General features: G+C 37.6%; 2 protein-coding genes across 4 annotated transcripts in view; both read right to left on the reverse strand.

Moving 5' to 3' along the window:
- The window catches only part of LOC311285435 (CD48 antigen-like), a 78,556-nt gene that overhangs the window by 6,436 nt on the left and 45,626 nt on the right, over positions 1–26,494 (reverse strand). Inside the window, exons 2-6 of one of the 3 annotated variants that reach the window (XM_084401090.1) lie at positions 23,899–24,195; positions 23,233–23,490; positions 22,743–23,000; positions 22,477–22,565; positions 22,070–22,207 (exon numbers count right to left, since the gene is read on the reverse strand). In XM_084401090.1, the coding sequence (XP_084257216.1) occupies positions 22,486–22,565; positions 22,743–23,000; positions 23,233–23,490; positions 23,899–24,195 (893 nt within the window). In that variant the 3' untranslated portion in view covers positions 22,070–22,207; positions 22,477–22,485. Of the gene's footprint in view, positions 1–22,069; positions 22,566–22,742; positions 23,001–23,232; positions 23,491–23,898; positions 24,196–26,494 lie in introns of those variants that run through there. The other 2 variants (XM_084401092.1, XM_084401091.1) reach the window with 2 other exon arrangements.
- LOC311285491 (uncharacterized protein) lies at positions 7,347–19,344 on the reverse strand. The gene is made up of 4 exons (XM_084401141.1): positions 19,099–19,344; positions 11,980–12,276; positions 10,475–10,780; positions 7,347–10,080 (listed from the first exon to the last, which is right to left on the reverse strand). Exons 1-4 carry the CDS (start codon positions 19,160–19,162, stop codon positions 9,878–9,880), a joined length of 870 nt encoding a protein of 289 aa, XP_084257267.1. The 5' UTR covers positions 19,163–19,344; the 3' UTR covers positions 7,347–9,877.

A 26,494-nucleotide genomic window follows, 5' to 3' on the forward strand; every position in this document is an offset into this window, starting at 1 on the left:
CCCAACCACCCTGCGGAGAAAGCTCATTTCAGTCTGTATCCGGGATCTTATCCTTTCGGTCATGACCCACAGCTCATGACCATAGGTGAGAGTAGGAACGTATATTGACCGGTAAATCGAGAGCTTCGCCTTGCAGCTCAGCTCCTTCTTCACCACGACAGACCGGTACATCGACAGCATTACTGCAGAAGCTGCACCGATCCGTCGGTCAATCTCCCGTTCCATCCTTCCCTCACTCGTTAACAAGACCCCAAGATACTTGAACTCCTCCACTTGAGACAGGAACTCTCCACCAACCTGAAGCGGGTAAGCCACCCTTTTCCGACTGAGAACCATGGCCTCGGACTTGGAGGTGCTGATTCTCATCCCAGCTGCTTCACACTCGGCTGCAAACCATACCAGTGCATGCTGGAGGTCCTGATGCGATGAGGCCAACATGACAACATCATCCGCAAAAAGCAGAGAGGAAATCATGTGGTCCCCAAACAGGAAACTCTCCGGCCCCTGTCTGTGTCTAGAAATTCTGTCCATAAAAATTCTGAACAGAACCGGTGACAGAGGGCAGCCCTGCCGGAGCCCAACATGCACTCGGATGACTTACAAGTCTGACTTACTGCCGGCAATGCGATCCAAGCTCCTGCTCTGGTCATACAGTGACCGGACAGCCCTTAGCAGAGGGCAGAGGCCCCATAAGGGCCCCGGGCCCCATACTCCCAGAGCACCCTCCACATGACGCCATGAGGGACACGGTTGAATGCCTTATCCAAATCCACAAATCATATGTGGATTGGTTGGGAAAACTCCCATGAACCCTCCAACACCCTGGAGAGGGTGTAGAGCTGTTCCAGTGTTCCACGGCCGGGACGAAAACCACACTGTTCCTCCTGAATCCGAGGTTCTGCTATCGGTTGAATTCTCCTCTGGCATAGACTTTCCCGGGGAGGCTGAGGAGTGTGATTCCCCTGTAGTTGGAACACACCCTCCGGTCCCCCTTCTTGAAAAGAGGGACCACCACCCCCGTCTGCCAGTCCAGAAGTACTGTCCCGACCACCACGCCCCTGTAGGGGGGTCTGGGGGCATCCTCCCCCATAAGATTTTATTTTGATTTTCACATACAAACTAATCATTCTGGTGCATTCCGACAAAATAATAAAGACAAAATAGAACATTTTCCTACAAAGACGAATAGGGCATTAATTTATTTGCCTTGTAGAATTCAGCAAGATTAAAAGTGCAAATATATCAATAGAAATTGGATAATACCAAAAAAAAAAAAAAAATATATATATATATATATATATATATATATATATATATATATGCTACTTAAATCCTATAATATTCCTATGTTTTTCAAATATTGTACAACTGCTTTCTGTGCATTCTTTAGCAGCCATCTTGAAAGTAGCAAGTGACTTGATCGAAGATATCCTCCTCGCTCTCTTTGCTCAGTTATGTATGATGCAGTTACGTATGACGCAAGCGCGTAAGTGCGAGTCCCAAATCCTCATTGAAAATGCATTGAAGGTTCATTTTCCGAAAAAAAAAAGTTTTAACATGAGAGTCAATGGGAGAATACTTGGGCGATTTTCCACGTCAATGAATTCGCCCAGAGAGGCGTAATATTGCGACCATTTGAAACGTGACATGAATCTGACGAATCTGATTGGACAATGACAGATTATATGTCTAGAACACAGAAAACTACTTTTACTGTGATAGAATTTGTTAAAAAAAAAAAATCCTCTTTCTCCCAGTTGGTAGTGCGTCGCCCAAATTGCCCCTATACAACCTCCGCCCCTGCCCTTCTGTTTGTTGAACTGTTGTATAAAATCAATATCACATTTGAAATCGTGTGGATATTCAGAAAACATTGCATTCTTGCTCGTTTAATATGATCCACATTAAAAACACTGCTGGATAACAGCCTGCATTTTGATCGCAGATTTAGTCGCACAGATAGCGCAAGCAGCTCATTGCAGAACACAGACCGACTGAATGACACTTTAAGTAGAAAATCTCAAATGAAGATTGCTGAACTCCAGCTTACTTGTCTGTGTTTTCAGATCATCTGCGCTTCTTCAGCAGTGTAGAGAGCGCGCGCGCATGGTCGCCAGATACTATTGAAAAGGCCGGGTAGAAAACGAGTTCTTCTAACAGAAAAGCTCTGACTGGGGGGTTAAATTATTGAAATCTGGCAACCGTAAGCCTGAACGCTCGTAAAAAGAGTCAGTGTGTTGTCGTCTCCTTTATTTGACACAAACAAGTGGTTTTGGTCAAGTAAAAAAAAAAAAAAATGTTTAAACACATTTCAGTCTCGTCTTTTTTCATCAACGATATTGCATGTGTTGATATAGTCTACTCTAGGGTGACCATATTTTAGTTTTCAGAAAACAGGACGGGGGCGTGGCTTGGGAGGCCTACTATTAAAAAAAAAGTTTAGCTTTTAACACCTTTTACATGACACTATTTCTTTTCATGGCCATAGCAGGTTAAAAATCTACTACTAAAATAAAAAATTTCAATCCTCCTGATGTTCTCTTGTAGCCTATGCTTTCTTTATGTGGGCTTCTACTTCGCTTGCACCTTTATTTGACACTGACACGTACGTGCCAGCTTTGCAGTTCATGCATTCTGCTTTACACGGATCCCGACCGAAACGAAAAAGCAGGAATTTTCTCTGTAAATCATCTGTGAATTTACATTTGGGCTTTTTTTTTTACGCTGTTAGCTACTTACATCTTATCTCGCACTTGACCATAAACTGAAGCGTCGACCGTCGAGTCCTGGTCGAGTCACGCTGCTAAAATTGAAATTCTGTGTCTGTGAACGTAAAGTCCGCCAACTTTGATTTGATTGGTCATTTAAAATATTCTGACATTGACGAGCAGTGTGACAGATCAATGAGGCTGAGATGATCACACACACACACACACACAGTTGTATTCTGACGTGCTCTCTGCTTGCCGCTGCGGATTGAGGAACGCGCTGAAGTCGATTTCATATGTTTTGTGTGCAAAGGCAAGCATGTATTTAAAGTACACGCTTAATGGCCCAATGAAAAATAATGAAAACCAGGACATTTTCATCACTTTATAAAAAACAGACAGGACGGCCAGGACAGGATGTGAAAACAGGACATGTCCTGGTAAAACAGGACGTTTGGTCACCCTAATATAGTCACAGTTATCGTTTAATGACGTGGGTGTCGTCTCTCATCGTCTTGTCTTAGTCAGGGAAAAAAAGGTTGTAGACGAACATTTTTCGTCATAGTTTTCGTTAACGAATTTAACACTGCGCCGGAGGTGGGAGTTGAACTTCTCTCTGGCAGGGGACTCAGCCAAAAGTTCCCAACAGAACCTCACAGTACGTTTGGATCTGCCGAGTCTGTCCAGCTTCCTCCCCCGCCATTGGATCCAACTCACCACCAGGTGATGATCAGTTGACAGCTCCGCCCCTTTCTTCACCCGAGTGTCCAAGACATACGGCCGGAGGTCGGATGAAACGATCACAAAGTCGATCATCGATCTTCGGCCTAGGGTGTCCTGGTGTCACGTGCACTGGTGGACACCCTTATGCTTGAACATGGTGTTTGTTATGGACAAGCCGTGGCTAGCACAGAAGTCCAATAACAGAACACCACTCGGGTTCAGATCAGGGGGCCGTTCCTTTCAAGAATACCATGATACATGTCCAAAAACATGGTAGTGCAATGGTTCTTTTTTTCCTTTTCTTTTTGTTTCCGTTATGGTTCGTATTAAAATTGTAATAAATATGCATTTGATCCCAGACCACTACTCTACATGTTTTGGAAGTTTAAGTCCATTTACTATTTTTTTTTTATATAAATAAGCCTGTAGCCTATGTTACATGATCATATATTCTGTCACATAAACAGCATAGAAACCATAAAATTTGACCACCATTTGCTTGCATCAAGCAGCTCTGTTGATATTTTTATAATTAGTATTAATATAATTGTTAAATTTAATTTATTGTAAATTAAATGAATTAATAATGAATTATATTATCAGAAAACTGAACATTTAGCGTTGCCAGGCTTTTATTTGTGCTTAAAGGTGAACTAAGTAACTTTTTTACCTTAACTGAACAGCTTCGGAGTCATTGGAATGGTTATAATACTTATTTCGGGTTGAATGGTGGTCGTTTCGCACCCCCCTGGTGCCCGTGAGCGGAAAATTCGCACTTGCAACTTTGAGACGGCGGGCCGCCGGCAGCCGCGGCAGGAAGTATCGCGTGATATCAGCAGTGGCGGTTCTGGAGGGGGGCCAGGGGGGGCCAGTGCCCCTGTGACAACAAGCTTGGACCCCCCTGTGGCCCCCCTAAATGTGGAGTGTGAAATAATTTATAAACTATTTTTTGCTATCGTTATTTTTGACATCCGTTATTAGACAGTTGCAACACGGAACACAAATGTAACCCTAGAGGGACTGCTTAAATCGGATCTGCAGGGTTTTTTTCTATTCAGAAGTTGGTGGACGTTTTGCGCGAATATTATAGCCTAAGCAAAGAAGGAAATATAGAGGTGAGTAAAGTTGTTAATATGTTATATTTGTATTAAATGCATTACAGAAGTGTAACGTTAGAACCTGGCCGTTTGTTAGTTTGTGGCAGTTTGAAAAAGGATAAAATATATGATCAACAAACTCATGGTGCTGAGTATTTTTACTTAAACATGGATGCAAACAGCTCGCTTTTCTGCGCTTTTTCACGTCCGTTTGGGTGACTTGGGTCTGAGAGGGTCTGATTATAATTTCACAAAGTCACCTGAAGTCTATTTACATCATTAAATTAAAGTTTACGGAAACTCGTTTTCCCTCCTCTGCGGCTGTCCATCATTAATCTCCATTCAGTATTCAAACAGCGCGCGCGCCTCGTCCGGTTACAGCAGGATGCACGGTAAAACTCTCTCCAATATGATATATTCATATAATGCATGATCTGTAGATAAAAGGCTGTGGATTTGCATAAAATGACTTTATTTTGTGTATTTGTATTTTATGTTTGTTGCTGTTTTTAAACGACTCGCTACCGTGTGCCTAACTGTAAAGAAACAAATGATCAATAAACTGTTGGACAGATATACTGTATATCTGTCCAATCTGTCCAACAGTTTATTGATCATTTGTTTCTTCACAGTTAGGCACACGGTAGCGAGTATAAGGTGTATAGGTATAAAAAATATAGGAAAAAACATGATAATATGAAACGCTTCAAAACAGAGCGCACAAAGCGCATCGCGGGTGCAGAATGATGTGCTCAAAGCGTGTATACACTAGGATTTGTGCGCTCGACTTTTCTTCGCTTTGTGCCGTGAACTTTTAAATGCGCACTTGTGCAGCGCAGCGCTGCACACTGTGACTCCACGTTGCTTTGAGCACATCATTCTGCACCCGCGATGCGCTTTGTGCGCTCTGTTTTGAAGCGTTTCATATTATCATGTTTTTTTCCTATATTTTTTATACCTAGCCTGTAGCCTACAATACATTTAAAATAAGCATAATTTAATTGTATATTATATTGTATGCACTAAAGCTGGTGAAAACTTATCTCAGGTCCACAATGTCAGATGACAGATTAAGCAATTTAGGTGTTCTAAGTATTGAGTCAAGGGCAAAGGCCTTAAATCTAGATTAATTTGCTGATCTTTTTGCAAAAAAAACCCCACAAAAATCGTAGAATACAGTTAATGTGACTGATTCTGAATATGTAATGCAAATGTAAAAAATATAATGGAAATGCAAATACATTGTTGAATGACTGTAAACATGGTATTTTGCCTGTTAATGCCTACAGTGCAGTGCAGAAAATGATATGACAACAATAAGGTCTAAATATAACTGGCCCCTCTAACAGTACAACTGGCCCCAGCTTGGCCCCCCCAGTTGAAATGGTCTAGAACCGCCACTGGATATCAGGTCTCGCGATGTAAACAATTGCTTTACGGCCAAAAGAAATCTGCTCAAATACTGTCATTATTGCGCTCCCTCACGCTGTCCGAACCCGAATGAAGAAGACGTTTTAAAGAATGTCCCATCTGCTTTGATGTCGTTGATCTACTAGCCTCTGGTGTCTGAGAATCACCAAAGAGTTTTTACAACAGTGTCAAATATCTATTCCGAAGCTGTGGGGGGAGCTCTAGAGAGAAACCTGCGAGCAAAAAGCGAGAATACAGCGAAGAAATCCCGAAGCTACTGAGTGCTGCTTTAATAGATAAAACAATGGCGCTGTGCACTGGGGTTTATGGCTGCTATACATTTTTACCTGCCACAACATGGCGCTGTTTTCAACACTCATGATGCTTCGAATCTTCAATCAGAGGAAAGCCTCAGTGCTTCATGAGGCTTTATTTGCCCATCCCTACCGGCTCAAACGTTTCAGAAAACATCGGTTTTCCATCACCATTTTTGAGAGGTCAGTTCTTCTGTAACGGTTCGCTGGTTGAGTATGGTGCACAACATAGGAAATGGTGATAATAACAATGTTTTTATTCAAGTAACACACTCAGAAGATGATAACCACGTTCGCACAAACAAGAACCGACAAGGAACTGAACAGAAAATGGAGTGTATGCTATACACACATGTGAGGACACTAAACAGCAGCAGCTGGACTAAATCAGATACTGTGGCAACTAATGAGAACTAATACAGACGAGACAGAAAATTAAAGGACAATTCCGGTGAAAAATGAACCTAGGGGTAATTAACACATGGTTACCGAGTCGATCGTTCTCTGGGATGCGTTTTCATGATAATCGAATGTAAAGAGTTGTATCTCTAAAAACAGATTAGCTTATAACGCTAGTATATGGGGCATAGAATAAGTAAAAGTAAATCACTAGTTAATACCACTAACAAGGCTCAAAATACCCTCACACTAACACAGTAGCATAAAGAGGGTCCCTACATGCAAACCGAAGCATTGAGAACTTTGTAAGAGTACAGACAGTTTAATAAGAAGATACTTTATAAAGACAGTGAGAACGATCGACTCGGTAACCATGTGTTAATTACCCCTAGGTTCATTTTTCACCGGAATTGTCCTTTAACTTAACGGGACATATACGACATTTCCCTTGTGCCGTGACAGTTTTTTTTTTATATATATATAGGCTACTAAATTTTAGTAGCTATTTATTTATATGCAACTCTGTTTGGTGCCTAAGATACTCTCATCTTGTTCTTCCTTGAAAATAAATTATCTGCATATGTAACAATAGATATAGTCAGAACAATATGTTATTCATAAATGTTTAGAATGTTTATTTTGGGTTTTGAGCAAATGATAAGCACAGATTAAAAGAAACCAACAGACATTTCAAATGTTTTAAAAGATGAAATTTAATATCAGTCTTAGAGTGAAAAGGAATTATAATCAGGAAAAGGATGATAAAAGTCACAGTGAATGAAGGAATTCAACAACAAATCCATGCTTGAATCTAGTGAAGAAACAAAACAAAAATTCAGTCCTGAGACACACAGTTAAATAATCAGAATTAGGTTAGTAAATTACATTTTGCATTACTGAATTATTGCATAATATAAAGAAAAACCGGTAACACTTTAGAATACTGTTCCTTCATTAATGAATAACTACACCGGAACAAATGAGTAATGCACTATTAACATTGTAGTAACTACTATTAACTAACAAGAAACTCTGATTAACGAATTAGTAAGTCATAGCGTTTAGTCGAATGTGGTAGTTCACCATTAGCTAATCAGTAACTACTATTTTTCATACCTCACTGAAGACTACTAAGAACTACTATATACAGGTTCATAATTAATATTAATATTGCATAATATATAATAAGGTAATGGTAACTCATTAGTAATTAATCAAGTGTTACTACATCCTTCTAAAGGAACTACTAATAATTTGGATCAGTATTCTAAAGTGAAAAACATGATAAATACCTAATATTGACTGAAGTCATTGTAAGTTTTAAGGCTTTTGTAAGGTTTTTGATAGTAATGACTCAAGTGTTACTACATCTTTCTAAAGGAACTACTAATTATTTGGATCAGTATTCTAAAGTGAAGATCATGGGAACACACCAGTAATGACTAAAGTGTTACCAAATCCATTGGAAGGAATTACTATTCAAAATCTTACAAAAATCTCAAAAGCTTACAATGACTTCAGTCAATATTAGGTAGTTATCATGTTGTTCACTTTATAACACTGATCCAAATAATTAGTAGTTCCTTTAGAATGATGTAGTAATACTTGAGTCATTACTAGTGGGTTACCATTACCTTTTATTATAAATTATGCATTATTCATGTTAATTATGAACCTGTAGATAGTAGTTCTCTGGGAGGTATGAAAAAAATAGTAGTTATTGATTAGCTAATAATGAACTACTACATTCATCTGAGCGCTATTACTTAGTAATTTGTTAATCAGAGTTTCTTGTAGTAGTTACTAGAATGTTAATAATGCGTTACTCGTTTGTTCCTGTGTAATTATTCATTAATGAAGGAACAGTATCTAAAGTGTTACCGAAAAACCATAAGCATATTCATATAGTTACTTTTATATTTATGTTGTTAAGAGACTCTCTGCTGTCTAGCCTTTAAACAGATCTCTCTCTCAGACCGGATCACTGGTCTCTTTACTTGCACTGTTATCAGGTGTACAGAGGTGGGACCAAGTCATTGTTTTGCAAGTCACAAGTCAGTTTCGAGTCTTTGCATTCAAGTCTCGAGTCAAGTCCCGAGTCAAGACAGACAGACAAGTACAAGTCAAGTCGCAAGTCCTCGAGTTTAAGCTTCAAGTCTTAAACAAGTCATTAGTGCTTTTTGCACAAATTAGTGTCTCAGTGTTAATTACTATAGTAAAGGAAACGTATACTAATTTATATCAGGAAGGCTTTTAAAATATGTTCATGACTTTTCACTAAGGGCACCCATCTATCTCAGTTCAATTTAGGGATTGTTCTAAGTTACATGAGACAAAATAAGGAAAAGGCAGTGGAATTTTGTATTGTTTACAGAGTAACAAAGGCAAAATCATTTCATTGAAATAACTGCTACACATTTTGTATCCAAGACATTATTTGGAACCTAGAATAAACCGAATAAGAAAAAACTAACTTTAGTTTTAAAACTTCACAAAATGTAAATAAATCGTGATTTGCTATACATTAAGTTTAAAATATTGAGTCCCTGGTTAAATTATTTTGTTAACGCTACAGTAATTGTAGAACATTCCTATTTCCATGGCGAAGTGTGTGTCATGTGACACTTTTTGGGGCTACGTGCCTGTCATATTTACAAAATGTAAATCCATCCATTTCTGTAAGTGAGTGGCTGGTGAACAGGGAGAAGACTTTATAGTTCCCTATAGGCTAAAATGTGTGTTTTTTGTAAAAAAAAAAAAAAAACATGTCTCAACATTATTTGAAAGGTTTATTATTTCCGCTTACTAATTGACATCAGTGTGTATTTTTTTTTTTTTTTTTTTTTTTTTTTTTTTTATTATAAATGGTTCACTAGTACTTGTGCATTTAAATGCCTGAAAAAAAAAAAAAAACTTATTTGGTTGAAAACTGTCTGAACGTGTGATAAATGACAACTGACAAGCGCTGCTGAACGCGCTCTCTGGTTTAGTGACAAAAGTGCAGAAATCAGCGCTGTGATCATGTGTCAATGATACAGTGTTATACTACAGTGATTACAACTCTGATATGTGGTTTTAGAAGGTAGGTCGAGTCTTTCCAAGTCACAGGGCTCAAGTCCGAGTCCAGTCGCGAGTCATTGTTGTTAAAGTCTAAGTCGAGTCGCAAGTCATCTTTGATTATGTCAAGTCGAGTCGCAAGTCATCAAATTTGGTACTCGAGTCCAAGTCATGCGACTCGAGTCCACACCCCTGGTGTACAGGTGTAGAAGTTTTCTGGATTTCCTTCCTTTTTGTCTGTGATAGACTCTCCTGTCGGGAGGAATGCTGAACACTTCCGTTCTTCTCTAGTAGAATCCTTCCCAATGACTTTATCACTGTTCTCACATCTTAAATACACAACAGCGCTCTTCTCAGGTTTGGGGACCGGCTCTGTGAAAGAAACAGAGAAAAAGTAAGAGCATTCAGTTCACAGACAAAACAAAAGGAAATCAAACACAACTACACTAGCCTTGCACAAAGTGTTGTGACTGTACCATAGTACAATGATGGTAGCAGATACTGTGGTTATTTAATTGCAAACCATAAGTACTAGAACACTACACTGGTTTTTGGACATGTAACATGTTCATGGAAGTACCATGTAAATACTATGGTATTAATCAAAGCACCATACATTATTGTACAATTGCATTGTTGCTGTTGTTGTTGTTGTTGTTGTTTTTAGTATGTGAGGCTAAGTAAAACCAAGCATAATAATCTGATGCATTTATAATATTAATATTAATATTAATATTAATGAATATAATAATCAGCATCCACTCACCCATAACAGTCCATGTGAATCTTTGTTCCTGCTCTTTACCATTGATATCAATGGTATAAACTCCACTATGTTCAACTTTTAGATTAGTAATCGTGATTTGTCCCGTCTTCATATCAAGAGTTGTGATGTCTTTGAATCTCGGATTCGGGATTATAGTTTTTCCGTCTTCCCATTCAATCACCTTAACAGTTTCACCATCTTTAATGTGTTTCCATGTGATGCTGGAGACAGAAGCAGGAAGAGGTTTATCTGGACGAAAAGAAACTTCATCACCCACTGCACCCACTGCTTTCTTCTCCTCTGGACCTAAAAATCAAAATATGAGAGAGTATGTTAGTCAACATTCAACAAGAAAGTCTAGTCTAGCTGGGTAATTCCCAGGAAGTGGGTAGAGAAGTAAGAGAAATAGAGAAGGCTTTTTATTTTATTTACTGTAGCTACCATGGCAGAGGGATTGTTTTCCACTGGTGCCAATGTGAAGAGTTTGATGCAGGGCAATGCAAACACAGAATTTAATGTAAATCACTTTAAATAAAATCCTCTGTCAAATGTTAAATGTGAATGTATTCTGTTAAGACTTCCATTTGAAAACAAAAATTCAAATTCAGAAGGAGATTTGTGCCAGTAGTGAAGTATTTCATTTGTTCTGTTTTTTTTTTGTTAAGTTGAATCTATTTACAATTGTGTCCATCAGATTTTTGTTTGTATAATTTAATTACATATTTACAATAAATAAAAATATTGGTGTGCAATGAGTGTTCATGTCGGTCTTTAATAGAAGACAATCACAGAAAGTCGAACATTTAGATATGTAGTCAAATGATAGTGTTACAATAAACGTTCTTTAGCTGACTTTGTTTCCGATGGAATCTTTCCATTCCACAAAAAGTTCTTTGAAGTGGAAAAAGGTTCTTTAGATTATTAAAATGTTCTTCAAAATAAGAAAGAAATGGTTCTTTTTAGAGATTTTAACTGAAATGTTCTTTGGAGACCCGAACTGTTTTTTTCTATCGCTGCTGAAACTCCCTTTACTGTCATAGTTCATCACAAAGTCTGTATTTCAGGAACTATTTTGAGTCTTGTTTTCAGTATCATATTATTTTTTGCTAACTACAGTATCTGTTGGACAGAGGAACACATGAGAAACACACTAACATAAGTCATTATATAATGAAGGCAGATTTGTGTAAAAGAAAACAAATATGAACATTCAGTCTATAAAGAAACACAAGGAAATCAAACACAACTACACTAGCATTGCTTAAAGTACTGTGACAGTACCATACAATGATGGTATTAGAGGGTAAAATTACTAAACAAAACCATAACTTATACAGAAAAGTACTAATACAACAGTGGTTTTTGGACATGTGGTATTCTTGAAAGTATCTTGGAGTACCATGTAAATTCCATGAGGCTGAGTAAAAACAACCATAATAATAATAATAATAATAATATGATGCATTTATAATATTAATAATAATGAATAATCAGCATCCACTCACCCATAACAGTCAATGTGAATCTTTGTGCTCGCTCTTTACCGCTGATGTCAAGGGTATAAACTCCACTATGTTCGACAGTTAGTTTAGTAATCGTGATTTGTCCAGTCTTCATATCAAGAGTCGTGATGCCGTTGAATCTCGGATTCGGGATTATAGTTTCTCCGTCTTCCCATTCAATCACCTTTACAGTTTCACCATCTTTAATGTGTTTCCATGTGATGCTGAAGACAGAAGGAGGAGGAGGATTATCTGGACGAAAGGAAACTTCATCACCCACTGCTTTCTTCACCTCTGTACCTAATAATTAAAATATGAGAGATTATGTTAGTCAACATTCAACAAGAAAGTCTGGTCTAGCTGGGTAATTTCCAGGAAGTGAAAATATATAGCCCTTGCTTGATGGTAAATGAAATTAGAAAATAAAAATAAGGTCAATACAGAAACTCTTCAGTCTCTTCCGTCATTAGATATTCATGAAATTGAGTAGGCTACAATACTATGATAATTATTAGTTATATAACTAACTTATAGGGGCAGATTTACTAAACAGGGCAAATTAGCGTGACTGCAATCCCAAAACAGCGCCGATGAGAGTGTGTAAAGTTTAGAGAGTGATCTACAGATGGTGGACAACCAGAATGAGACTTTTACCGCCGCCGTTCCCGCGGCGGCAAAATTGGGATGTGTATTTGCTGCCTTTTACCGCTGAGTGGCGCTGTAATCACAGACTTTGAAAAGTGTCAGTTTATTCTCTTTATGACGTAATCTGCCGCGGCAGTAATCTGAGCTGAGAGGCCACAGATAAATTCAAGATAAATATTGTGGTTAAACGAATTCAAATTCATTAAATTTAAACAAAGTAGACACGTTAAAAGTGTGTGCCCAGTTTTTCTATAATTTAGAAAGGCTATGTCAATAGGTTACTTGTCATTTAGGCTACTTACATAAAATTAAAACATTTTCAGGACTTGCAGTTACTAACCGATGTTAGTCGGTTTAAGCATTCTTTGTTATATTCAGAATTAAATAGGCTTACATGTTGTTATGATTATCAATTGAATTATTTAATAAATAATCAACCACAATGCCTATTACTGCCGCAGCAAAAATAAACCAGTCGAATTTCAAAGTCGAAGCGAAATGACTAGGCTATACCGGGTGCCGCAAGTGACAGGGCAAAACAGCAGCAACTGCGGCATTTTAAAAGGTAAGTTTCCTATCTGTTTATTTAAAAAAAAAAAAAAAAAGGCATTATTTGAACAAAAATGAGACTGATTGAATATGTAAAAATATAAACAAACAAAGTAGAGAATAAAACAAACTTTTAGGGAAAAAATATAGGCCTATTATGCTACAACAGAATTGGTTAGCATTAACGAAAGCAAAATATGTAAAAATAGGCTACATTTAAAACAGTAGTAGACCTAGGCTATTCAGACCATAGCTCTGTGGTCAATGCATTGACAATAGCCTCTCGGAGCTTCAAACGATCTGAGATCGAATCTCAGTGTAGCTGACAGTGTTTATGTTTTTCCGTTCTTGATGCGTAAAAAATGCATCTGTTTATTAAAGTCAATCGTCTTGTTTAATTATCAATTGTACATTACAACATAAATTTGCAACATTCCAGTTGTGCCGCTGCAAAGACGACACATCTGATGAAGGAAGACTGTCAGCCGATTGCACCAGAAAATGAAGATGATGAAGCTCGTCTTTAATCTGCTAAATTATTTTTTGTGTGTGTGTGAATCATTCACGAGATTGAGATGACTGACAGTGATACCCGGTCATAGCAACGGAAGACATTTTTCAAAACAGATCGAACAAATCAGAAAAATACTTTCAATACAGTATTACTTTCAATTAAAAAATAAACAATGAAAATGTAAAAGAAAAAGAAAATTAATTAAGTTTGAAAACCCATCGCACATTTCAAGGTATGAATAAAGTGTCGGGACAGTTTATTTATTTAAACAGGGTTGCATCGATAGAGTTTATTCCCTTTGTGATGCAAAATAAGAAACACAGAATCTTATTCTTGCAACATTTTAAATTTCTATTGTCAAAGAAATTGCAGCTAAATTAAAAAATCAAAACGGTACAAAACGAAAAAAGTTCAAAGCAACATAAATTAAGAACAGGCGTTTTTCTTTGCCTCTCTCGCGCTGGATATTTTTTTACTAAGTTTGGTCTCCCTCACTGCGCGCGGCGGGTCTTTCTCGAAATTAAGCATTAATAATACAGCTGATAATACTGTATATGTCGCTGTGTGTCATCCACACAAATCACGAAAGAAAAAATCGAAAAAATTTGTTAATTTAATTTGTAGAGGATTTTTTTTAACTCAAACATTAACACTGAAATAAATGAAACTAAATTATTGTAATTTTTTTGGCACACCACGACGAGTGGCGCTATGCATTGTTCTAAAGCCAGGTTTTATTCTGGCATGTTGAATTAGTGTTCGACAAACGCGGCGGCGCGTTCATTTGAATGAAGAGCGTTTGAGCGAACACACACTGGAACGTTAGGCCATGTCGCAATGAGTGAAGCGTGGCCGAGTGGTTGAACTTACGTTACGATCATTTAGATGGCACGGGTTCGAATCCCGAACTAACTTGGACTACTGATATTTTTATATTAGCCTATTAATGCGTTTAAACGACAAACAATAAAATCAGAACCAGTATTCTGTTGCGTTCATGGTTTCAGTGGCAGTAACAAATAGCTGTTGTTCCTTCAAAGATACAACATGCCTTGCTGAATTCACCTTACAATAAAACGAGGTGGGTCGCGAATTAAAGAGCTCTGTATCTGCTAAATTGAAACTGTGTGTGGAAAACCTTTAAATACAATCAATAAAACTACAATATATAATTTAATAAGATATAGGGCCTACTGTACATAGGCTATGGACTTTTGGAGATTTTGAGATTAATCCTTAAAAGAATTTAGCCTTTGCCTGCTCATCAGGCTGGCTCCGACACTCTCCATATGAAAGACGGAACATTAACACCTCTGTCCTGCACCCCCACGATAAAGCAACTATTGCCTTCTCCAAACCCCCCACAGGCTAGCTGAGTTTGCAAAACAAAACAAAGAGTTTGCCATTCGTCGTGGTGTGCCAAAACACTTAATTATAAACTTCAATATTTCATTCAAAACAATCTCACAACGCTTTGTGACATTTTGAAAAGCCGTGGATGCATTACTGCCACTGGAACCATGAACGCAACAGAATACTGGTTCTGATTTTATTGTTTGTTGTTTAAACGCATTAATGCATTAATAGGCTAATATAAAAATATCAGTAGTCCAAGTTAGTTCGGGATTCGAACCCGTGCCATCTAAATGATCGTAACGTAAGTTCAACCACTCGGCCACGTTTCACTCGTTGCGACATGGCCTAACGTTCCAGTGTGTGTTCGCTCAAACGCTCTTCATTCAAATGAACGCGCCGCCGCGTTTGTCGAACACTAATTCAACATGCCAGAATAAAACCTGGCTTTAGAACAATGCATAGCGCCACTCGTCGTGGTGTGCCAAAAAATGTACAATAATTTAGTTTCATTTATTTCAGTGTTAATGTTTGAGTTAAAAAAAAATCCTCTACAAATTAAATTAACACAAAGTCGGCTATAAGAGTCCTTTATAGGCTACGTAAAAAAGCAAAGGGCTTACATTCTTAACATTTAGGCTACTTTGCTTAAATTCGATACATTTATTTTCAGTAGGGCCTAATACATTTGTAGGGATGTAATTTCAGTATGCTTTACCAACGCTATGTATTCAGTTAAAGTTCCAAGAGGTCTGGTCTCTATATTTCCTTCCCAGCTGACACTAATATGCAAGTGCACAGCAAAATTCTATTCTAAAAAAAAAAAGTCTATAGGCCTCCTATACTGTTGTAGCCATTAAATAATCTCATTTAGTATCATATTTGTTAAAATATTATAATGTTATTTTTTTCCATCTATGTTGAATATGAAAAGTGAACAGCACGAGTAAGATAGGATGCATTATATCGAGAGATGGATATGGAGTGGGTCAGACATGATTTTGACCACTTCATTACGTTTTGTTTAGTAGAAAACCTTTCTTTAAAGTGAATTTCGTTTTCTATAAATTGTATCTTAATTTTAATCAATTTTTCATCAACCAATTGCCTGTATTTAAATAAGTAAGAGAAGCAAATATAACAGACACTATTAATCATGGAGGCGCCCGCGCGGTCACTTGCATTGCACGTCAGCTGGAGCGCATCTCATCCTCCTATTTCGTCTTCAAACGAAATAATTCAAAACGAAAAGAAAAAGGCTACTCTCTGATTATGTCTATATGTGCATTTCTCTCTAGGTGCGTTCACTACAAATATGGCGATCGTCAACTTCATCTTTGTAGTCGACACTGTCAGAAAACACTAGTTTATTGATAAAAATCAATGCACGCATCACCGGATTTACAAATAGGCTACACATCTTGCTTGTTGCACGCACACATTATGTCGAAAAAAACGAAATATTATGTTGAAATAACATTATTATTGATAATACATCTTTTAGAATATTTGATTAAATGCTGATTGTTGCGCTTGTTCAATTTAATAAAATTAAAACTTTAATTGTGATAATTAAAATAATTGAAAATTAAATATTTAGTGGCCAAGTTTTGCTAATTTATTATATAGGCTATTATATGCCTATTGCCTATATTAAGTAGGTCATATTAAGACAAGGCATATATTAGTTATTTTAGCTGTTATGAGAAAAATAAAATCTAACGAAATCTAAAATCTAAATCTAATAAATCAAAAAAAAAAATATATATATATAACGCCAGTTCAACATGCCAGAATAAAACCTGATTTTTGAACAATGCGTAACGCCACTCGGCCTGGTGTGCCAAAACACTACATTTTAAACTTCAATGTTTAATTCAAAACAATCTCAAAACGCGTTGTGACATTTTTTTAAAGCAGTAGCCAAGCCTATATACATTAAGGGCATTGAAACCAGGATCTTAACTAAAACGCGTTCCGAGTAATCTCTCAAAAATTATGCCACACTACTCCATGTATTTTTTTTTTTTTAAGGACTGCTTTTGAAATCACTATAAATTACTATGCAATTGTATCGCTCACGAGAGCTCTTCATTTATCTAATTCCTCAATAGAATAGTAAAAATATTCCGCGTCATTGCTCCTAATATCGTCTCTATTTTTAACTTTTGATTCTATTTTTTCAGTTCTAAAATTTATTCTATCTTTGGTTCTATTCTGTTGTAGCCTAATAGGCCTATTTATATATATGAAAAATATGCCTATTAGGCTTAGGGTTTTATATTTAACCCACTTACATTTTAAAATGCGGCAATTGCTGCTGTTTTGCACAATGTCCCTTTGCGCCACCTGGCGGTCATTTCGGGAACGACTTTGAAATGCGGCTGGTTTATTTTCGCCGCGGTGATTTCGCCGCGGCGGCTGGCGCGGCGGTAATAGGCATTTTGGTTGTCCACCATCTGTACTGACGACATGCAAATGAAAGAACAGATCATTTCCATAATGACCAACGCAATCTACCAGTAAATCACCTTGCGTGATTCATTTAAAGCTACAATATGCAAGAATTTTTTGCCGCTAGAGGGCGCTACATTCTAAACAACAACAACGGCGTAGCTTGATGACGATGTGAAGGAGCGTGGAATGATGGGAACTGTCGTTTTAAACTCCACCGTGGATGTAAATCAGTCAGACGGGAATCGAAAAATCATGTTCATGGATGAGGTTAAGTTTTATTTTTATAATGACATGCTTTTTGTGGCGAGGGGGGCGTGGTTCAGCGCGGTCTGTAATGGGAGAGAGAAGAGACGAGCGTCCCGCAAGTAGGTCAAGTGCAAATGACGAACACCTGTGTCTTATTGCTGTGATCCGCGTGGAGAGACCGCTTATAAGCCGCGCTGGAACGAGAGAGAGACTGAAGAGAAAATTGGACGCAGAGAAAGAAAACCGGTGGATCCGAGCTCTCATTTTTGAACTGTTTTGTGCCGTCGCGGTTGTCACGGTGAATGCGCGTTGTGCGCGACTTTTGTTTGTTTTGCTTTATTTTAATAAAGTACGAGTCCCAGTCACGCCGACCCCTGTCTTCTTCCTTCCTGACTCTTGAACCTCATCACACTTTTATTTCATTAAAATTAATTAACCGCAAGAAAAGTAAGGTTTAATACTAAATTGGTTATCATAGATGTTACTGTATGTCGAATTCATTGTTGTGATAACGCGGCGCAGTTTTACGTGTTCTAAACAATTGTTGTAAAAGTACATTCGAACATACCCACATCATTTGCCAAAATACTGATTAATCTTTATGTATAACACATGCTATATTTATTTACATGGCCATAAACACCAGACGTGATAAACAATGTCAATGAACTAACGTTAAACACAAATCTAAAGCAATAATACTTCCCTTACATAAACATAACTATTACCGAATGCTACATTTGGAAAATATAAAATTAAGTATGCTTTGTCGACAGAACCAGCTGCAATCGGTAAAGAATAATTGTGTTCCATAACGACTGCACGAAACAAGCTAACGTTTGTTTCTTGATAGACGCTACAACAACTTCTGCATTTGTCCAGGACTCCACGCAGTATGAGCGGAAACCGAGGGTAACGCGGATATGACGCAACTGACTGGGGACTCCCAGCTCACCCCTGCTCTAACGCCCCGTTTCCTTGGTTAAAATCACAATTTGCTCACGATTAAAAAATAGTTGGAAACATTTGGGATATTGTAAGTAATCAACTTAACAAAATATATAACACTGGCCTTGAGATTATGGGATATTTTAATGCAAAATTCTTGCATATTGTACCTTTAAATGATCTCCTCCCAGCATAAATATTGCGCCTGAAAAATAAACTCATGCAATAATGAAGGTCCACCGCAAAATAACCCTGTCCATCCTTTTCAGAGCTAATTTTTCACAGCGTGTGTTTAGTAAATCATGACAGTAATTGTTTTAACTCCAAAAGAGGGTTTGCACTGTTAGTAAATCTGACCCTGTTTAGGTTTGACAAGAACGGTTATTTCCATGAACACATTAATAACTCACCTGAAACAGCTCCTGTGGTGAAGAACACAACGACGGAGATCAACGACAAGAGTTGAAGTGACATTTTTGTTAGAAAAAGTAGCCTAAACTTTATTCACTTGTCTTCGAGACTTTGAGAGACACTCAGAGACACAAACACCGAGGCGTGGTGTAAGAACAGAGGAAGTTTGAAAACGCCTTGCATTGTGTTGGACTTCCACTAGTAAAGGGTCACTGCTGCCATCTTACTGTACGTTCATTGCAAATGTGTGAAATTAATGTCTGGCACAAGAGTGTCTGTTTCCAGCAAGACTACAATCCACAACCATAATGCATGAAAAATAACCACACTAGATGCATTCACATTTTACAGAGGATTTTATTCAAAGTGATACACTGCATTCAATGTTTACTATTTTATTAGTTCATGTCCCTTTATCAAACTCATCATATTTTGGATGTGAGCGCAGAACAATCCCTCTGCCTTTACATGAAACAGAATTAAATGCCTTCTCTGCTTTTCTATACAAAAGAAAAATGAATAGATGATTTGTTTATTTATACGCTACTCTCTGTTTGGTGCCAGTAAGATATTCTCATCTTGTCCCTCCTTGAAAAAGTATTTGCATATTTAACCATAGATTTATATATTCAGAACCAGAGGAGACAGTAAAAGTTCTGAAGGCACAGGCGGTTAAGAGCAGATGCTTTAGTAAAATGTGTCGAGAAGATCCACATGTGGCTTTGCATTTGAAGGTTCATGATGAGCATCAGTCATTCACTCATGAATATCATTTCTGTGAAAAAAAAAAAAAAAAAAACAGTAAAAAATGCTCCTTTTTACAGTAAATGTACATTATAAAAAACATACAGTATTAGTTCCTTGGATGCTGATTGGTCACAGCTGCACAGAACCCATAGAGTTTTGGTTTTTATATTGTTGCATACAATAAAGTTTTTTCACAAGGAATAAAGAAAATACACTTACTCTACTAGTGTGTCTCCCAAGCTAGCAGCAGAAACACCTTAAAAAAACTACAGTGACAAATTAATCATTTACACTATAGTAATTTACAGTCAACATGAAATTTTAATCAACCCTATTTATACTAAATACACATTTTCATTTTTTACTGTGAATGATTAATGAGCTGCTGACAAAATTAAAGGACAATTCCAGTGAAAATTGAACCTAGGGGTAATTAACACATGGTTACCGAGTCGATTGTTCCCTGGGATGCGTTTTCATGATAATCGAATGTAAAGAGTTTTTGCTCTAAAAAATTTTCACATGGATTTTGATCGGATCTACAATATTTAACAACAATACTTTAAAACAAAGTCACTTTTCTGTTCATAAATGCATTAGATATCATGATGTAGGCTACAATGAGGTTTTTTTTTTTTTAATTACCAGGTTAATGGATAATACTAAGTGTTCATCTGCTAAAAATTTTCCAAAGATATGTTTTAAACCTATTATTTTAGATTATTTTTTTTTAAATCCTATTTGTTTTCATAGAGTCAGGTTTCACTTGTTCTGGCGTTGTATTTAATGGTTAGAGCACCTTTTAGTATTATTTGTATCATCATGAACATGAAAGAAATAATATGATCAAACATACAGTCAAATGGGAAACACTTTACAACATGTTACACATTTATTAATATTATTTGAAATAATAACGGTGTATAGTTGTAGCCTATATCCTTGAAGTATAAACTACTGCGTTTGTATCCATTCATTGACATTACGCATGATCAATAGGCTATGTTTTAAAATTTTGCTCAACATCATGATATCGTATAATGGAAAAGTGATTTTATTTAGAAGTATTGTTGTTAAATATTGTAGACATGGATCCATATGAAAATTAAGTGTATAGCGCAACTATGACTGTTTAACCCCTTCACTTCTGGTTCTGTGGCTGTGGTTGTGGTTCTGTCTCGAGGAAACAGAAATAATTTCCTGTTTGCGATCAGAGAGTTAGCGGTTAACTGACAGAACCATAAACTGAAGATGTCGGTTAAAGGGATAGTTCACCCAAAAATAAAAATGTTGTCATAATTTACTCAGTAAACTTACTTTTTAAGTAAGAGTTTAGCTCTTCTGTTGAACACAAAAGAAGATATTTTTTGAAGAATTAATATTTTTTGAAGAATGTTGTTACCAGAGAGTTGATGGACCCCATTGACTTCCACAGTAAAGAAAACACTATGGAAGGGGTGGACTGGTCACCTGGAACAATGACATCCTTTGTGGGCCGATTATACATCTCATAATTTATTTATTTTTGTCTGACAGCCCATAAAAAATCAGTGACCCAATATTTTTGTTTTGCTTAATTGATGGATCTGGGGTCTTTGTGCCGGCGTAATGCATTTGTCAAAAAAAAAAAAAAAAATTCGACAGACCAGCCCATGAAACCAGTTATTAATTTTAGAGTGAATATTTGCTCCCAAAAACAGTAGCTGTTTTATAATATCCGACTTACGATATGACGTAGTATATAGCCTGACACCAATATTTTTATATATTGTAAATATGTAATTAAATTATACAACCAAAACTGTGATGGATACAATTTGTAATTGATTCAACTTAATAAAAATTAAATACTTCACTACTGGCACAAATCTCCTTCTGAATTTAAATTTCTGTTTTCAAATAGAAGTCTTGACAGAATACATTCACATTTAACATTTGACAGAGGATTTTATTCAAAGTGATTTACAGTGCATTCTGTGTTTGCATTGCCCTGCATCAAACTCTTCACATTGGCACTAGTGCAAAACAATCCCTCTGCCTTGGTAGCTACAGTAAATTAAATAAAATAAAACGCCTTCTCTACTTTCCTCCAGAAACAAAAAAATGAGGCAGAACATTTACTTTAAAATAGTGTAAAATGTATTGTCATATATTTTTTTCAATGTTTTTCTGAACAATATCAATTTTTAGAAGCAAATTTATTTCTACACGAACACAACTGCAAAACTGTTTACGTTGGTGACAGTAAGTAATAAATAAATTAAATATCTGCATATTTAACAGTACATTCATATATTCATAACCTGAGGATGAAGTTCCAACAGAAGTGTGTGACATCACACACACTCACAGATGCTGTTTCTGAGGGAAAACAGGTGTTTTATTTACATTATAAAACATATAGCAATGATTTTCCATAAAGAAATTAAATAAGCTTAATCTTGCGTCTCCAGCATCAAAGGAGGCGTCTTAAAGGTATATCACAAATCAGGTGGCCGTTACAATTTACAGTCAACGTGAATATTAATACATTTATTACATTACATGTTTTGAGCAAATGATAAGCACAGATGAAAGAATGGAAACATATTTGACTATTTTTAAAAGATTAAACACAACAGTTGTCTTACCGTGAAAAGCTATGATAGGAAAAGGATTATAATAATCATCATAGTGATTGAAGGAACGACAGCTGTGACGACACATCCTTTGTTTGATGCTAATGTGGGGGAAAAATATGTTATAAAACCAATTCCAGGAAAGCATATTTAAATTAGCATAGTAAGTTTATTAAATTATATCTTGCATTACTGATTTATGACATACTCTAAAGAAAAACATGCATATTCATCGTTACTTTCAGATTTATGTGGTTAAAATACCTCCAGCGTCTCACCTTTAAACAGATCTCTCTCATAGACCGGATCACTGGTCTCCTCACTCACTGTGTTCTTGAGTGTACAGGTGTAGAAGATTTCTGGATTTCCAATTTTTTTAACTCTAATGGACTCTCCTTTCGGGGTGATTGTCGAACCCTTCAGTGTTTCTCCAGCAGAATTCTTCCAGATGATTGTTTCATTATACTTGCATCTCAAATACCAAACATCAGGGTTATCACTCGGCTCTTTTTTAATCACAGGTTTGGGGACCGGCTCTGTGATTGTGAAAGAAACAATGGTGTTGACTTATGAATTTGCACATGTTTTTTGTCTTAAAGCATATTTAAAACCCCACATACACATATAAACAAAACTGATTTTCACCACAGGGATCATAAGGTTATTAAATTGCATCTTGCATTATTGAATGATTGCATAATCTAAATAAAAGCATAAGTATATTCTTCTTGCATACAGGTTGTGTTTAGTGTCCGTCCAGCGTCTCACCTTTAAACAGATCTCTCTCATAGACCGGATCACTGGTCTCCTCACTCACTGTGTTCTGGAGTGTACAGGTGTAGAAGATTTCTGGATTTCCTTGGTTTCTGACAGTAATGGACTCTCCTTTCGTTTGGTGCGCTGAACCCGTCAGTGTTTCTCCAGTAGAATTCTTCCAGATAATTTTATCACTGTACTCACATATTAAATACACAACATCAGGGTTATCACTCGGCTCTATTTTAATCACAGGTTTGGGGACCCGTTCTGTGAAAGAAAACAAATATGAACATTCAGTCTATAAAGAAACACAATGAAATCAAACACAACTACATTAGCATTGCAAAAAGTATACTGTGACCGTACCATTGTACAATGATGGTATTAGAGGGTAACATCCAGTTACTAAACAAAACCATAACTTACAGAAAAAGCACTATAATACTAGAGTGGTTTTTGGACATGTGGTATTCTTGAAAGTATCTTGTACCATGTAAATACCACGGTATTAAAGTATCATGGTATTACAATCTGATGCCATTATTGTACAATTACATCAATTCTTTTGTTTTTCTGTATGTGAGGCTAAGTAAAAAACAACCATAATATTAATAATACTAATATGATGCATTTATAATATTATATTAATGAATATAATAATCAGCATCCACTCACCCATAACAGTCAATGTGAATCTTTGTGCCTGCTCTTTACCGCTGATGTCAATGGTATAAACTCCACTATGTTCGACTGTTAGTTTAGTAATCGTGATTTGTCCGGTCGCTGTATTAAGAGTCGTGATGCCTTTGAATCTAGGATTCGGGGTTTGAATTTCTCCGTCTTCCCATTCAATTGCCTTAACAGTTTCACCATCTTTAATGTGTTTCCATGTGATGCTGGAGACAGGAGGAGGAGGAGGTTTATCTGGACCAAAGGAAACTTCATCACCCACTGCTTTCTTCACCTCTGTACCTAATAATTACAATATGAGAGAGTTTGTTAGTCAACATTCAACAATAAAGACTCTGTCATCTACTACAGTCATTTAATATTTGACAATTAGGTTACAAAATATTATAATAAAATTTAAAACTACAGAGTTGGGGAAAGTTACTTTTAAAAGAAATGCTTTGCAATGTTGCATTCACTGTTTTTATTCATTTTGAGGAATAGTTCATTTGTTTTGTACATGTGAGATGAGAAAATGCATGCTCTCATTTAGTCCAGAACTACAATAACAACTCGTTCTCATTAGATGCGTCTCTATAGCACGCATTGTGTGTATCGTGCAATGAAAATTAGTTATGATACGCACTGTAACACCTGTTTCACACACTCCGTTTGCATTGCGTATGCCGTGCGTATTTTTTTCAGTACCCATGTTAACAGGTTAGCCAGTAGCAGTTTTAACATTAAGTGACATGGCATCTGAAGCACAGAAGCCAATGGCACATGTCACTATGCATATTGGCACATCTGGTGGCACATCTGGTCTTCATTGGCATGTGCCAGTGGATAGTGGCATGTGTCACTGACATTATTGGCATGTGCCAGTGGTGGATAGTGGCATGTGTCACTGACATCGCAATACACTGACATGACACCTGACTGACACCGAGTTGCGGAACATGTCACCGTGTTGCGACACCTCCAGTAGTGACTGACAGATTAATCGAACATCTAAAGCCTACTGACGTAATTGTGGCACAAAATCCTAAATAAATAGCCTAATTTTGTGATATTTAAAATATCAATTAAACAAATGAAAGTGCATTAATAATTTTTCAAACGTGTTATTTGTGTCACGTCTGTATTTGATTGGTATGTGCCACTGAATGTTTTGTAATACCAGTGCTACTTTATGTTGTTTATCTCGCAAAGTCACAAACTGCCCATTCTAGGAAATACACAAAATAAATATCTCATGGGTCACTACGAATAACGTATTAACAGTCGCGTCCGTTACTGTAAACCTTTATTTTTGCGTGATGCTACACAGACGCACGCCAGTAGGTGTCAGTATAAGTGAGTGTAACACTGGCCAGCGCAAGATTCTCATCTGTGGCTTTAAAGCAGCACTCAGTAGTTCCAGAGCCCGTCTACGGAGAGCCTGCCCACTCCCTATTAAGCCCTATTGTACCGAATTTTGGTTGTAGTACCACCAGAGTTCCACTGGGGGCGATCGCCATGAGTGCAAAATGAATGGGAGTCAATGGGGCTAGACAGCTAAATTTGTCTCTTTATTTATCATATCAGATTGGGAGGGCTTTTTGCGGCGTCCGACGGGAGTTCAATACTCACTGCGATCGGACGGGTAAGCCTCCGCTGGCGATGAGGTGGGCGATTTATATTGGGAGGGCTTTTGCGGTGTCCGACGGGAGTTCAATACTCACTGCGATCGGACGGGTAAGCCTCCGCTGGCGATGAGGTGGGCGATTTATATTGGGAGGGCTTTTGCGGTGTCCGACGGGAGTTCAATACTCACTGCGATCGGACGGGTAAGCCTCCGCTGGCGATGAGGTGGGCGATTTATATTGGGAGGGCTTTTGCGGTGTCCGACGGGAGTTCAATACTCACTGCGATCGGACGGGTAAGCCTCCGCTGGCGATGAGGTGGGCGATTTATATTGGGAGGGCTTTTGCGGTGTCTAAAGGGAGTTCAATACTCACTGTGATGGCGATGAGGTGCGCGATTTATATTGGGAGGGCTTTTGCGGTGTCCGACGGGAGTTCAATACTCACTGCGATCGGACAGGTAAGCCTCCGCTGGCGATGAGGTGGACGATTTATATTGGGAGGGCTTTTGCGGTGTCCGACGGGAGTTCAATACTCACTGCGATCGGACGGGTAAGCCTCCGCTGGCGATGAGGTGGGCGATTTATATTGGGAGGGCTTTTGCGGTGTCTAAAGGGAGTTCAATACTCACTGTGATGGCGATGAGGTGCGCGATTTATATTGGGAGGGCTTTTGCGGTGTCCGACGGGAGTTCAATACTCACTGCGATCGGACAGGTAAGCCTCCGCTGGCGATGAGGTGGACGATTTATATTGGGAGGGCTTTTGCGGTGTCCGACGGGAGTTCAATACTCACTGCGATCGGACGGGTAAGCCTCCGCTGGCGATGAGGTGCGCGATTTATATTGGGAGGGCTTTTGCGGTGTCCGACGGGAGTTCAATACTCACTGCGATCGGACGGGTAAGCCTCCGCTGGCGATGAGGTGCGCGATTTATATTGGGAGGGCTTTTGCGGTGTCCGACGGGAGTTCAATACTC

Source organism: Rutilus rutilus, assembly GCF_951802725.1.
Source record: "Rutilus rutilus genome assembly, chromosome: 2".
In the NCBI taxonomy this organism is placed as follows: domain Eukaryota; kingdom Metazoa; phylum Chordata; class Actinopteri; order Cypriniformes; family Leuciscidae; genus Rutilus; species Rutilus rutilus.

What these genes read in the sequence shown, in the direction of transcription:
- LOC311285491 (XM_084401141.1), bottom strand. Translation starts at nt 19,162, where the DNA reads ATGTCACTTCAACTCTTGTCGTTGATCTCCGTCGTTGTGTTCTTCACC. An exon ending in CACCACAGGAGCTGTTTCAG is followed by an intron (nt 12,277 to 19,098) that starts GTGAGTTATTAA and finishes TTTAATTATTAG; the next exon opens with GTACAGAGGTGAAGAAAGCA. An exon ending in ATTCACATTGACTGTTATGG is followed by an intron (nt 10,781 to 11,979) that starts GTGAGTGGATGC and finishes TTTGATTTTTAG; the next exon opens with GTCCAGAGGAGAAGAAAGCA.